This window comes from Anguilla rostrata, chromosome 17 (assembly GCF_018555375.3).
Source record: "Anguilla rostrata isolate EN2019 chromosome 17, ASM1855537v3, whole genome shotgun sequence".
Lineage (NCBI taxonomy): Eukaryota > Metazoa > Chordata > Actinopteri > Anguilliformes > Anguillidae > Anguilla > Anguilla rostrata.
This window is the reverse complement of record NC_057949.1, coordinates 27385647-27401417: the sequence shown is the minus strand read 5'-3', so window position 1 is coordinate 27401417 and position 15771 is coordinate 27385647. Positions and strand designations below refer to the sequence as shown.

The following is a 15771-nucleotide window of genomic DNA, read 5'->3' as shown; positions in this document are numbered from 1 at the left end:
AGTCAGCAAAATCAGACTTTGATACGTATAAATATGGTGATTATTGCCCAAACAAACAAATAAAAATACAAAAAAAAAAAGTATTTTTCTGAGCGACAGGGCTGAGAGACCATACGAAGGAGCAGAAGCCAATCACAGGCTAACGTTCCTCTCAGGCTCTCTGGCAAGCTGGACTCACCAGCACGAGACCATTTAAAGGGATACTACACTATTTAATAATACCTCAATTTTAGCATACAATGGAAGATATTTTTAACATTTACAAAAGCTTCTGACGACCCACCAGATCTACAGTGGTATGTGTAGGGCATGTGTGGGTTTGTGATCTACAGCAAGTAAATACACTTCAGGTAACTCCAAAGCACCTTGATGCACCTAAAGCACAATGCTTATGCATCCATAAAAGGGCCAGTGGCCATCCTTCAGAGTGATCACGGGAACAGTACAGCGCCTGCAGTATTAATGAAATACTGCAGGCGTGTATAGAGAGAGATTAAAATAGATGCACACTGCCACCTAGTGGCCTAAGAGGAGTGTGCAATACAGCCACAGCCACACCCAACAGCTGAAAGGGAGGGAGGTCCACTGGTTCTGATGGTGACTCATTTATTTTGGCTGTTAAATGCTACATAGAGCATAACAGCGATGTGTGCATGGAACACGTCGTCCGGTGGAGCAGAACGCACTGTGCCTGGACCCGAGCGGAGTCATCTGTCTGTCTGTCTGTCTGTCTGTCTGGCGCTGGTCTCTGGGCGGAACCAGAGCTTTCGGTGATGTAGGCGACTAGGTCTCTGTGCTGAGCCCACAGAGAGACGAGTCCTGCCAGTCTTCAGCAAGGGAGGGAGAGTAGGGAAATGATTTAGACTGATGGCATTTCACCGATGACAACGTATGGAACCAAAACCCGTAAGGAGCGCTAGCTTCTCCAATCTGGTGCACACACGTGAAAACGCACACACTCACAGGCACACACACACACATACGCATACACACACACACACACACTCACAAATTTATTTACGCCAGAGTGAACAGCATGTCTGCTTTGACCCCACCCTCCAGCTGAATGTAACTCAATCAATCAAAACCTAAACTGGCATCCGACTTTGCTCTGGGAAAACCATGACCCACGACTGAACGACGATATGTTCCACTTCTCTTTTTCTTTCTTTTTCTTTCTTTCGTTCAAAACAGGTCAGGCAGCAGCTTGTATCAACCTGTCAGGGCTCATTTTGGAACACCTGACGCATTCACCGTTCAGTAACCCAAACAAAGAGCTGGCGAGAGTGGTGCTTTTGGGACCATTAATCGCCCTAACAAACAATTTAGGGCGATGGTGGCATGCACTTCCTGAATGGTCATGTGACTTGGTCTGACGTTTTCAGTCATGAACCATCCAGCTACGAGATGAATCATGACATTATAAAAATGATTCAGAGCCAAAAAAACAACAACAAAAAAAGGCAAATGTACTGTGTACTTAACTTTTTAAAGGAGGGAATGAACTACACATCCCATAAAGCACTGCGAGCGATGTAATGGTTTCAAATCAGATACAGTACTTTGATACACACAAAAAAAATCTGTATTTCATATTTTAATGTATTTTATGTAACATTTCCACAAAAGCTTGGTATTTGCTGGACTTGTAAAGATGGATGGAAAGTGGTTCCATTATTACTTTCTGAAAGGGACTGAGCATGACAAAGAGAGCTTTCCTAGAGAAACCCAAGCACATCAAACGCAAAGGAATTCCAGTCAAACAAAAATTGAAAAAAAAAAGACCGCGACACACGATCACTGAAGTCGTAACACAGACAAGAACAAAACCAGCACCAATGGCCGACGAGAGGTTAAACAACGCTTTATCATATAGTGATACAAGTTATCATATAGTGATACAAGTTATCATATAGTGATACAGGTTAAAAGACGTGCTGTACACCCTTCAGTAGCACAAGTAAGACGCTAGCATTTTCCTCATAAAACTGTAAAAAAGACGTTTTTAAATTCGCTCTTTAAAAGTGAGATGAGTGACACTAAAACTAATCTCTGCACTTTCTGTACAACATTTACAAATTCATGAAAAGTGTCCAGACGCATATTAGAAAGCAAAAAAATTTACAAAACAAAAAGCCTTCTTGAAAGGAAACCATTAGGGGGGGGGGGGGAAAGACACAAAAACAGACACTAGCTCAGACACAAAGGCACAAACACCAGAAGAAGAAGAAGAAGAAAAAAAAAGAACAACGTGCTAACAAACCTTGGATCTGTGCAAGGACGCAAAACTAACTCTGATACAGTGGAGAACACAGTTTACAGCAGTTGGCTATTATTGTACTTCTCCCTAATTACAACCTTCTTTTCCAAATACTGTGTCAAACACAACTGATGAACTGACATGACCCGAAGTCAAAATGCGAGGTGACATTTGTTATTTTACAAGCATTTCCATTTCACAGGGCTCATACCACCCATACACTCTGTACACACATAAAAGGGATTAGCATTATTTTATTAATTATTATATTCCACTAAATTTAATAAATGAGTTTCTCTAGAACAGGGGTGGGGCAATTCCAGTTCAGGAGGGGCAGTGTGTCTGCAGGTTTTTTTGTTTCCACCAGTTACCCTGGCTAAAGGAGCTAACTGGCTGTATGGACCGACACTGGTTCGCTTGTAGATTAGATCACAGTAGCGCGTTTCGCACTGGGGACACAAGAACAGTCTTCAGCTGTCAGTCATGCGCTTGTCAAGAAGTGTAGCTAAAATGTCAGACGGCGTAAATGCGAGGGCTAATTTAAGTAATCACGGCATTAATTAATTCGGCATGAAAACCAGGATCAGACACGGCCCTCCCTCGTTGCCCACCTCTGCCCCTTTGAAGCTTTGTCAGCAGCACAGGGTCCACCCACAGCCTGTATCCACAGCACCTGGGCTACCTGGAGGGGATGTTGCTGTATGTCCCACCCTGATAAAATGACCTCCATTGCTCACAGCAATACAGGTGAGCACAGGACAGGTATTCACCAAGAGTCTCTTGGTAGTAGTAGAGCTGATCTAGGATCAGTTCAGCCTTCTGGCTCATAATAGATAACGTTACGGGGATAATGCCCTTGACTGACTCTAACACTACTCCTCTGCAGGGTTACTCCAAATCGAGCATCACTCATGTATCGTTTGTGTCTGGATCTTCCAGCACTTTCATAGTGCACTTGTATCTTCGTCTTGATGTTGTAGCTCTTTATCTCTAGTAAATCATGCCTCACTTCTAATTTATGACTTGCCATGACTTTACTGACTTAGTCTACGGTTACTGTGTGAACCAGACTTTATGTTCATGGCTACGGATAAGTGATACTTAATGAGAATTGTACCTCGACTGACCTGCGTTCTGCAGTTGTTCCTACAACCTTCACTTATCGTATGTCGCTTTGGGTGAAAGAATCTGTCAAATAAAATGTAATGTAAAGTAATGTTACAATATGGGCAGGGAGATGCTGATCCTAGATCAGTACTGCTGGCTCAGAGACGCTTCGTGAACACGGCTCATGTCTTGTAAAGCCTTGAATTTGGGGCTTTGGGCTTACGGCGTTCGTAATTGAACAAGTCCGTTCCGTTAGACCGGGACTGGCAACACTTGCATCAGCTGCCCCGAAGTGATTGGACCGTGCGTTTCCATGGCAAAGCAGAAAATCAGTTCGGCCATTCGACCGCACCGCCCTGTTTGTCCACCAGAGGGAGCCGCAAGCAAGCGCAGGCTGTCACGACTAATGCGCACAGGTTTTTCTTCACTGATACGGGGAACGTATCTGACTCACTGTCAAACTACGTCTCATTACCCCACTGGCAGAGAGACCAAGTTCTAGCCCTGACTGCCTGCATTCAGTCAAGATCTGCCCCTTCCTGGAGTTTTAAACTTTTACCCACACTGTGGGGGTTGGGGCAACGAACACCTGCATTTATTTTAAAGTCAAAGTTAAGGACAAATTGTGATTGAATTAAATGAAGGCCACAATGTCCTCCACTGATCCAGCAACTTCCTGTCCAAGGGTGCTGTGGTTACTCCGCCCCCCTGCCCTCCCGCCCCCCCCCAAGTGAAACTCTCTCACTTTAACACTCTCCAACATAGATCTCTGTGAAAAATAAATGTTTCTCTCTCCCTCTTTCCCTCCCATCCTTTTTAAACACAAAACAAACTGTAACCCTTCCCCAAAAAAAAAAAAGCCATCATTCCAGTCCTATTTCTGTGTACATGTAACTACGTATAACAGTGCCATAAATATATATTCTCTCATTTCATACATTCACATCTACTGGGTTCACAAATGAAAAAATAAATCTTGTGCTTGGACGTTAAATAGCTCATTATTTTTAGCGATGGGACGATCGGCGGCTCTGCTCCGCGGTTACCCTCCGCTGCGAGGGTCAGGTACGGGACAGGGCCCGTCGCCCTGGACAACGGGACTCCGCAGTCTCCCTATCCTTTAAATCGGCAGTGTTCGACAAATTTACCCCAAAATCCGCTCGCCACGTTACGCAAAACTCAGGCGCCTTCCCGTGGACGGCATCTCCCGCGCCGCGGCTAGCAGGTTTGAGGCTGAGGAAACCAAACATGAGAACACACCCGTAGCTTAACGCCAAGTCCCGGGTGAGACCTTCGGGTCTGGTCTTCACAAAATCTACTTCAACAACGTAACGTTCTCTCTCACCTGAACCTTATTTCACTTCACTTTCGTTCACACTCTGTCTCTTCAATCCGGAGTAACACCCTCACTCACTGCTGGCTTCTCAAGTTCCAAAACTCGGTCAGGTACACCCTTAAGTCTTTGTCCAGTGAAGTGGGTAAGTCACGATTACCCATAATGCTGCAGGACTCTCCCACGTGTCATTCTTACCGAGGAGGCACTTTTAAAGCAGGGGTCCTCTGTCTTATCCAGAATGGACCAGTGCGGGTGCATGCTTCCATTCCAACCAAGCGGTGACACACCTGATTCTACTAATCAAACACTGGAGTCGTTGCTAAGGACCCTGATTGGTTGGAACGAAAGCCTGCACCCGCACTGGCCCTTTCTGGATAAGACCGAGGACCCCTGCTTTAAAAGTGTGTCCTCAGTAAGAGTGACAGGTGGGAGAGTCCTGCAGCATTCTGGGTAATGTCGACCGGCCCTTTCTGGATAAGACTGCGGACCCCTGCTTTAAACCGTCATTCGGTCTGGCTCCCGTCATTTTAAGGCGACCTTGCCCTCCTGTCCCGGTGCTACATCAAACCCCTCCACGTCTCCGCTGTCCCTCTTTTCTGTTCGGGGGGGCAGACCGACCCAAAAAACGACAGCAAATCCACACAAAACCTGACCACCAAAGCCTCCTGACGTAAATGACAAACCGGGATCTTCCACCCACGTTCCCGCTTCATGCTATTCCACATGCCATCGCCTTCCCAAACGACGTACATTCAGACTCCACCCACTCGCTCCCTCCCGCCCTCTCTATGGTCAGCTCTCAATGACTGACAGCCCAGTCACTGCCGGTTATAATGGTCAGTCAGGGAGGTTCTCATATACATTCCCATAGAAGATTGCTTTTCCCTCATAAATACACGGCAGGTTCGTATATCACTGTACCTACATACTCAGAGGTAGTATGTATTCTGTTCCCATATTGTGACTAAGATACACTTTTTTCATTCCAGGATCACGACTCTAAAATATATTACTTTCTAGTCATAATAGTTTTCCAGTCATGTCTAATCTTGTTTTTTTTTTTTTACACTACAGTTACAAAACAGAAAATATATATATATATGTAACATTTTGAGAAAAGAGGAATAAAAGACAAATTGTGATTCATAGATTTCTACAGTATACGTAAGCTTCTCTTGTAAACACAGAATGACTTTAGTTCCAGGTGACCGGGGCAGTTCACACCCCCGAGCAGCAGGGGGCGCTATGTAAAAGATGTGGCTCCTCTTCCTAGTGCTTGATTTCCAGGATGGAGGGGTTGTGGTCCAGGATGGCCAGGATGATCTTGTCCATGTACTGCCGGAGGCGGAAATTAATCTCTTCCTGCTCCTTCAGGGCGTCCATCAGCTGTGGCCACGTCATTAAAAAAATCATATGATTTGGAACATCATACAACAGATTCTCTACGGTAGCAAACTAAATGAAACTTACCAAATTTGGTATGTTAACAAAGCACTATACAACGGACAAATGGTGTCCGGTACAGGACAAGCCATTCTTGGCTGAAATACAGGACATTCTGGCTTAATATAGGGCTGTCTCCACAATTATACATTACGAGTGTTTGCTACGTGATTTGTAATGTAATGTAGAGTTTGTAAGCCTACAAAAAGTAAACAATGCTGCCCCCTTGTGGAACATAAGTAAACTACATCCTACTACAATGGGCCTGAGGTCATAATAAAATAGGGCAAACTCAAACACTGGATTTGTAAAATGCAGGTCCTAGTCTGGACTCCTGCGTCCACCCTGTCCCCCAACCGCCCCCCCGTGAGGTGTCATCCTTCGCCCCGCCCCCTCACCTCGTCGCGGGACGCGTTGTCGATTTCGGCAGCCAGCGACTGGGCCTTGGTCTGCGTGGCGAACAGGTTCTTGGCCTCGTACAGGCTGAGGCTGAGGATCTGACCGTTCAGGTCGTCGTTCTGGTCCCGCAGTTTGTGGTTCTCCTGCAGGACGGGGGAAAGGGGGGGTCATGGGGGGTGAGGGGGGGGGTACGGGGTAGAGAATGGTCAGCCTGGGGGTGGGGCCAAGGCAGGACAGGGGCGTGACCATTGCAGGATTGGGGGTGGGGCCAGGGCAGGACATGGGCACAGCTGGGGACAAGGGGGACCAGAGGAGGCTTGATTGCCGTACACCTGTCTGACAGACAGGGGGCGCCCTGCGCCCTCCTCCTTCATCATGCCCTCCCCACTCCCACTGACTCATACCAAATTTTAACCCCACATTTCATTTTTTAGCCACGTTTTACTGGTGGCAAAAGGACTGAAGTATTTCAAATAGTTATTTGACCCACGTCTCTCACAGTTTAGAACATGTAGTAAGGAGACAGATAAACCAGTAGAGACACAGAAATGGTTTGTGGAAAAAACTGAAACAGTCATGCCTGAACAAAATGACACAATATTACACATTATCACACGAGTGTTAAGGGCAAAGGCACTATAATGTCATTCACAAGCCGCTCTGGGTACATTGTGTCTGGCAGACGCACTGCGGCAGGCGATCAGCAGCCTACGTAGCACAAGGCTAGCTCTACCGCAGAGAACACAGTGTTACTGAGGAGTTACTGCGTGAGGACTGAGTACGGTGACCTAAAGCAAGGCGCACAAAACCGGCGAGTTTTCCGAGTTCGCCTCTCACACCGAACCCCATTCGCAGCGGGCTGGTGCCGTTGTTAGTGGTTAAAAGCACAGCGCTACGAAAGGAAGCAGGCTGTTTACCATCCCGGGAGGCAGAGGCCACGCCCCTGCAGACACCAGGTGCTGGAATTCAGGGGGGGTAACCTTGGGAACAAAGTTCTGCGGCAGACAAAGCAGACACTAGAGTGAGGGGCCGAGGACTGGGCCCTGAGGCACTTTCAAGCTGAGGTCCTGCACAGGCGAACACAGGGTGCTGTGTCTCTGAGGTCCTGCACAGGTGAAGAAAGTGCTCTGCGCATCTCGGATACTGCACAGGCAAACACAGGGTGTCGGCTCCGCACAGATCCGCTCCTACCTGTTCAGTTCAGTGGATTTGTGTGCAAGAGTGTAACTGTGACTGTGTAACACCTTCAGTGTAACAATAACAGGGTCTCAGGTGTAACAGTATTACTGTACCAGCAGCATGTAACAGTCTATGAGAATAATATTCTCATTGTAACAGCCCCAGTGTAATAGTCTCAGTGTAACAGTCTCAGTGTAACAGTCCCAGTGTAACAGTCCCAGTGTAACAGTCCCAGTGTAATAGTCTCACTGCAACAGTCTGAGTATAAGAGTCCCAGTGTAAAAGTCTCAGTGTAATAGTCTGTGTAACAGCATCAGTGGGACAGACACAGTGTAGGAGTAACAGGGTGCAGTATTGCTCCCACCTGTTTGAGGCGCTTGACCTCATGCTCCAGCTCGATCTCGCGGGCCTTGGCGTTATACTCCGAGAGGCCACGCCCCTGGCCGGGGTTCTCCGTCTCCAGTTTAAAAAGCTGCAGGTGCTCCAGCTCCCTGCGCAGGTCCTCTATCAGCTGCGCAGACAAGAGCGCCGTTAATGTTCACCCTACTGTCTTCAAACTGCCATTAATATCCATCGTTACTACCATACTCAAATCTCCGTTAATATTCTCAATACTGTCTTCAAACCACCATTAATGTTCATACTAGTGTCCTCAAACTGCCCCCAATATTCAAATTCCCATCCTCAAAATCAATATTAATTAATATTAACTTAATATTCACACTACATCCTTAAATTGCCATCACAATGCCATCTTCAAATTTACGATCACTAAAATTACTAATCTTTTATGTTGTTGTTGGACGAGATTCTAGGTGGGAACCTGCGTTTGAAATGACATAAATTAGAGATAGGAGCAATTTGTGTGTGTGTGTGTGTATGTATGCATGTGTGGACATATGTTTGTGTGTGCGTGTATGTACGTGTGTATGTGTGCGCATGCCTCCTGTGTGTGCATGTGCGAGTGTGTGTGTATGTATGTGCACGTGTGCATGTGAGTGTGTGTATGTGTGCATGTGAGTGCATGTGTCTGTGTGTGTATGTGTGTGCATGTGTCTGTGTAAGTGTGAGTGTGTGTGTGTGTGTGCATGCCTCCTGCATGTGCGTGTGTGTGTGTGTGCATGTGTCTGTGTGTGTGTGTGAGTGTGTGAGTGCGTGTGTGTGTGCATGCGTGCATGTGTGATTCTCACCTCCTGCATGGCCTCCCTCTCTTTCTGAAACTGGTGTCTGTTCTGCCACAGCTTGTCCATCATCTTCCTGTACAGATCCATCTCATCCTTCAGCCGCAGGCTGGTGTCCTCCAGCTTATCCGTCATTCGCTGCTTCTCCTGGGGGAAAGAGCGCTCTCATTCAGCCCCTTATTCACTGTATTACAGCGTTATTACACTTTATATTACAGCATTATAACACTTTATATCACATTTATATTACTGTGTTATAACTCTTTATATTACATTTATATTAGTGTTATAACCCTTTATATTACATGTATATTACAGTGTTATAACCCATTATATTACATTTATACTACAGTGTTAATACCCTGTCTGCATCCACTCAGTAATCTCAGAGTTCAGTCAGTGTTTATAATATTACAGTTATAGCCATTACTCTGTTCACTCAGTGAACTGCTGAATATAGGGTTCAATCAAAGTATACATTACAGTTATAACCATGCCTGTGTTCGTGCAGTGATCTATTGAACCTAGTGTTCAGTCAGCCTGCAGAAGTTTCAGCATTTACCTGACAGGAGTTCAGAGGGTTTCACACCCTAAAACTCTGCTCTATTAGTGTTCTCCGGAGGGTGCAGCTCACACCGAAGGTGTCGGTGAATGACTCATCCTAACACGCCTAGGAGGCCACGTGCACGACTGTGTGCACGTGCGCGCGCGTGTTTAAAAAGGGTGCGAACATGACCGAACAACCCACCTGATCCAGCTTCTCCGTCTGAGACTTCAGCCTGCACACGTTTATTTTCATCTCTCCGTTCTCCTCCTCTAGCTGCTGGACCCTGGGAGGGAGAGAGAGAGAAAGAGATGTGGCACAGCTTTCACAGAATCCCTGTGCTGCCTGTGCTACACAGAGTATCCACTGTGGCACTACCCACTGTACTGTGCTGTTAGAATGCTGTGTGTCCCTCCATTCCATTATCGATCCGAGCAGTCTTGGCTTTAAGAGTGCTGGTATAGACAGTGTTGTTCTTACTGGTGTTGTTTTCAACGGTGTTGTTAAAAGCGGGGTTGTTTTTAGCAATGTTGATTTTAATGGTCGATGCTCTTACTGGTGTTGCTTTTAGGATTGTTTTAGAGCTGTTGTTTTCAGCAGTGTTGTATTTAGTGGTGTAATTTTTTATCAATGTTTTAACAATGTTGAAATTAGCACTGTTGTGATTATCAGTGTTCTGAATAGCGGTGTTGGGGTTAGCAGTATCATTAGTAGCGATGTTGTTTTAGAAAAGTTGTGGTTAGCAGTGTGGTTATTAGCGGTACTGTTTTAGCAGTGTAGTTATTGGCTGTGTTGTTTTGGCGGTGTCGGTACCTGTTGCTAAGCAGCTCTATCTCCGCTATCTTGTCGCGCTCCATCTTGCTGTAGGCCTCCCTGTGCCGCTTCAGCTCCTCCTCCAACACCTGCTCCGCCCGCGTCTCCTGATCTTTAATCTGCTCCTCCAGCTCATGCACCCTGCGCACACACACACACACACACACAATGAGTGTGAGTGTGAGTGTGTGTGTGTGTGTGTGTGAGTGTGAGAGTGTGTGTGTGAGTGTGTGTGTGAGCGTGTGAGAGTGTGTGTGTGTGAGTGTGAGAGTGTGTGTGTGAGTGTGAGTGTGTGTGTGAGTGTGTGAGTGAGTGTGTGAGGGAGCGTGTGAGTGTGAGAGTGTGTGTGTGTGAGTGTGAGAGTGTGTGTGTGTGAGTGTGTGTGTGAGTCTGTGTGTGTGTCAGAGAGTGTGTGAGGGTGTGAGTGTACATGTGTGAGAGTGTGTGAGTGTGTGTGTGTGTGAGTCTGTGTGTGTGTGTGTGCGTGTGTGAGTGTGTGTGTGAGTGTGTGTGAGTGAGTGTGTGAGTGTGAGAGTGTGTGTGAGTGTGTGTGAGTCTGTGTGTGTGTGTGAGAGAGAGTGTGTGTGTTTCAGTGTGTGTGTGTGTGTGTGTGTGTTACCTGTGCACCAGCTGTGTGTTTTCCTGCTTTAACTTAGACTTCAGATCCCCGTTTGCCAGACTGTCATTCTCAAGCTCTGTCACCTTCTTCTCCAGGTAAGTCACCTGTGTGTTTGTATATGTGTGTGTGTGTGTGTGTGCGTGTGTGTGTGTGGGGGGGGGAGGGGGTAGACAGAGAGAGAGAGACACAGAAAGAGAGGGTTGAGAGTCAGTTTGCACCAGACTGAGCAGAAAAAAAAATGTATTTAAGATCATCAGAGTCAATGTGTCCCATTTAACATATTTTCAGTGCTAAGAGTTCTGAACGTCTGACCCTGAAGTTCAACCCAACATTGACCCTGTGTGGACCAGCAAGCTCTGGAAATACACAAGCAAAGACACAGGAACACCAACACGCAGAGCATATAGCTCTCCTGACTAACTGCGATTACCCACTGTCTCCAGTAGGGGCTCCACTGCCTGGAGATAGACCCTCAGACCTGCTGGTTTTTTTTGTTTGCTAACCGAAACTCTATGGTTCTGTGAAGTAAAATAAGTCAAATCTGCATCAACAGTATTTGCCATCTGTGTCATGAGTACTTTCATTGGCTCTTTCATTAACAGCATCAAACAGGGAGGCAAATTTTTGGCAAAAAGTAAACGCAAAAAAGTGGAATGTTAAGAATGGTAATTACACCGCAATGCGGTCATTTGCAAGTGGCTGATTTGGGTTCAGATTAAAAATGAACCGTGAAATCAGTTATCAGTTATTTCTTTAGCCAAAATCTGTACTCTAATCAACATCTAAAATTTGTCCAGCTCTTAAACCAGACCAAAAAAGTCTTTGCTTGTGTCAAATGTAGGAGCATCACAGAGTCTGAAAAGAGTGTTGGGGTGCAGTGCTGTGATGTTGGGGTGCAGTGCTGTACCTTCTCAGTGATGTCCACGTCACAGGAGTCGATGCTGTCCCTGAACAGGTCCTCCGTGCTGCCATTACTGCTGCTGAAGTTACTGTGGTGGAAGAGCTGCCTGCAGACAGGAGAACAGAGTCTGTTACACACACACCGTATACACACACAGACACACACACACACACACCATATACACAAGAGCTGAGAATGAACACTGGCACCACACAAATGAACAAACAGACAACAGGAGGGTAAGAGGCCTACCTTCCAAAGGCAGTACTGGATATTTTCCTGCTTGGGCTGCAAAACAAAGAGAGATAATAATATCACATTTACATATTTCATAAACCTTCATCTTTTTCAGACAGGAAGATGGACTGCATTTCCTCCTCGCACGCGAAGAGGGTCTCACATTTTCAGCTAAACCCCTCTATCTGAGGAGGCTTGTCTTTTGTCAACACGGTGTGCGTGTGTGTGCGTCTGTGTTGAGTTATATCTGCACTTGTGCAAGGTTTGTGTGCTTTATAATTAATAAGAAAGGAGTGGGAAAACATGCACTCTCTCTCTTTGACACACACACACACACACACCTCTCACTTTCCATCACGCATGGACACCCACACGGAATATCTCTGTCATGTCTGCCCCACACACACACACACACACACACACACACGCACACTCTCTCTCTCACTCTCTCCTCTCTCTCTCTCTCTCTCTCTTCTCTCTTATATATATATATATATATATATCACACACACACACACACACAACACACACACACACGCACACTCCCTCTCTCTCTATATATATATCACACACACACGCACACACGCACGCACGCCTCTCCCTCACTCTCTATATATATATATATATATCACACACACATACACACACACACCCAGTGTCTCTCTGTCTTCTGTCTCTATCTTCTCTGTTCACACAAGCGCCAGTATTATTAGACGCGCTGAGCTGAGGTGGCTGAGTGTTAGTCACATGATCAGCCTCGCGCACACAGTCGGCGTGAACAGTTATGCTTTCCATCTCTCTATCCATCTGCTCTGCACCCGCTCTCTCTCTCTCTCTGTCCGAGCCTACCATCACCCACTCATTTTAAGGTCATTACTTTCTCTCTTTCAATGCTTGACTTTCGCTCCCTCCTCTCTTCAACCACTTCAATCCCTCCTTCCCCCCCCATTCCCAAAGTCAATATTTCCTCATCCTCTCCTTCCTCTCCTCTCCTGCCCTCTCTCTCACTCTTTCATCTCTGCGTGGGCTCCTCTCCCTCCTCCCTTTTCCCCAGAACTCCACAGTCTTCCCTACGGAGCTCATCTGCAGAGAAAACCAGGATTAGCCCGGAATAAGCCACAGCATCAGCTGCAGCGCGGATCGGAAGAAGAAAATGGCGGTGACTCCCAAACCGCTGAACTGCACAATGTGCCCCAGGATCACACTCCCAAACCGCTAAGCTCCACACATGATGGCCTCAGCATCAGGTTTTTAAATAGGAAGGGAACCATGATGCTGTCTGAAGAAGGTGGGCTACAGTTCAACATTGGAAAATGGCCAATGATTCTGCTGTTCTGACCTCTTTAAGAAGTATAGACAAGTACTCGACTAAACCTATAAAATTCTAAAATGCACATCTCACACCAATATCTGCACCCCAACACCTCATATCTCACACGTTATTGGTATGAACCCTGACATCACACGCCAATAACGAACCCCAAACCAGTAACACCTTTCTAAAAAAAATACACAACAGGGAAACAATACACAAGCTCTGACTAACAATGCACAATAAACGCAGGCTGTAAACATGTGACACTATGATAAACCAGCAGCATCTCAACAGCAGCGTTTATACACCCTTATTCAGTCTAAATCCCAAACGGACACCTTCAGAGTTCCAATCAGCCCCCTCGATAGACCTTCTACCCCTCCTGTACCCCTAAAACACCCTAGCCCCCTCGTCCCCCCGCCCCCCTGCGAGTTGTGTTGCTTCACTCCTCCAAGATTTCCCTCAGCTCCACGGTTCACCCAGCAGTCAGACTAGGAAGGAACGGTGCTGCCATAGCAACGGTCTTCCTCTTCCTTTGATATTTGATTCTCGGCCCATTTGGTTTGAGGGCCTGAGGCGGTTACAGCGGGCCCCAGCGGAATGCAAGATGAGCCGGCGAGCGAGTCCGACAGTACCAAACCCACCGCAGTGTTGCCTGGCTACGAGTCCGACAGTACCAAACCCACCGCAGTGTTGCCATGGATACGTCTCTGACAGTACCAAACCCACCGCAGTGTTGCCTGGCTACGAGTCCGACAGTACCAAAGCCACCGCAGTGTTGCCTGGCTACGAGTCCGACAGTACCAAACCCACCGCAGTGTTGCCATGGCTACGACTCTGTCAGTACCAAACCCACCGCAGTGTTGCCTGGCTACGAGTCTGACAGTACCAAACCACCGCAGTGTTGCCTGGCTACGAGTCCGACAGTACCAAACCCATCGCAGTGTTGCCTGGCTACGAGTCCGACAGTACCAAACCCACCGCAGTGTTACCATGGCTACGAGTCTGACAGTACCTAACCACCGCAGTGTTACCCTGGCTACAAGTCTGACAGTACCAAACCCACCGCAGTGTTGCCTGGCTACGACTCTGACAGTACCAAACCACCGCAGCGTTACCATGGCTACGGAACACGCGGGAGAGCACCTGAGCGGTGGGATTTACGCCGTTTAAAGCCGGAAAAACCGCCACCCCTGTAAACCGCTAAAGGCCAAGGCACTCAGACGTCACCCCGTGAGGAGGCCAGGTCCCACAGCAGGAAACTCATTGCATAACCAGCAGCTCCTAATGGGATTTTACAGAGATGCGGAGTCAGCAACAACAGGGACAGAACCTGCGTGCGGGCCAGGAGACTTCGGGCGAGTTTTTGTGGTTTTTTTTCCCTGTTCCAAATCACAATGTCTTTCAAATCTCTTTAAATCTACAGTATTAACAGTTTTCTAGAATTCATGTTTTGTTCAATTTAGTGCCAATTTAGTGTTTATGTGGATGTCTGTTTTTAAGTCTCTTTTTAAAATTTCTTTGGTTCTCACTTTTGGCTTTTTATGTCGGTGTCTGCCCAAATACCTTCCGTGACAATTTGCTGGTGATGGCCCGACACTAGGCCCGCCCAAGGCGTGGCTTGTCAGCGGGGGGTCTGCTGACAGGTGCGCTGCTCGTTACCTGTTGGCTCGCAGGTTCTTGAGCCGCGCCTCCAGGTCGTTGAGCAGGTTGACCTTCTTGCAGCACTGGGAGCAGTACACGTCCAGCGGCTCCGAGGAGTACAGGTGCCGCATCTTCTGTGGGGTGTGGCCCGCACTGCAAAGGACACACGCACTGTTAACACACACACACACCATTAACACACACACACACACACACTCACACCATTAACACATGTATATACACACACACATACACACACACACACACACTGTTAACACACACACACACTCACACCGTTAACACACACACACTGTTAACACACACACACACACTCACACCATTAACACACACACACACACAGTTAACACACACACACCTTGATTTCCCTCACTTAGAGATTAGAATTGTCTGTCCCCTAATAGCCAGAAGCTACATTACAGTACCCCCTTCCAAAAAAGGACCACAATGGAAATAAGCTATTAGCTTTATTGTGCCTATCCTTGATAGTTAAAAAAAAAATAATGTGCATGAGAAGCTTGCTTCAGATGCATGTTTTTTTCTTTTTAAAAATGATCAAATAAAATTGATCAATCAATCAAACATGTGAAAGTGCAGGTAATGGCTTCCTTAAGTGGCCTAGGGGGGTATTTCTCACGGGACGGTTACCACGGTAATCAGCTTTGGAGCAGAAGGGATGAGCTGCAGGGGAACAGCCTGTACTGAAGGGCTAATGGGGCTCGCAGGGAGCACACAGGGCACATTGCGTAACGTTCATTTAGCGTTTAAATGAGAT

General features: G+C 46.9%; 1 protein-coding gene across 4 annotated transcripts in view; it reads right to left on the bottom strand.

Moving 5' to 3' along the window:
- Positions 1-1848: 1848 nt before the first annotated feature.
- The window catches only part of rab11fip4a (RAB11 family interacting protein 4 (class II) a), a 42215-nt gene continuing 28292 nt past the window's right edge, over positions 1849-15771 (bottom strand). For 3 of the 4 annotated variants that reach the window (XM_064314866.1, XM_064314868.1, XM_064314869.1), the window contains 11 exons: positions 14997-15131; positions 12035-12070; positions 11789-11888; positions 10882-10985; positions 10263-10403; positions 9654-9735; positions 8915-9052; positions 8089-8235; positions 7463-7540; positions 6545-6688; positions 1849-6089 (listed from right to left, as the gene is read on the bottom strand). In XM_064314866.1, the coding sequence (XP_064170936.1) occupies positions 5973-6089; positions 6545-6688; positions 7463-7540; positions 8089-8235; positions 8915-9052; positions 9654-9735; positions 10263-10403; positions 10882-10985; positions 11789-11888; positions 12035-12070; positions 14997-15131 (1222 nt within the window). In that variant the 3' untranslated portion in view covers positions 1849-5972. The remainder of the gene's footprint in view (positions 6090-6544; positions 6689-7462; positions 7541-8088; positions 8236-8914; positions 9053-9653; positions 9736-10262; positions 10404-10881; positions 10986-11788; positions 11889-12034; positions 12071-14996; positions 15132-15771) is intronic. The other variant, XM_064314867.1, reaches the window with a different exon arrangement.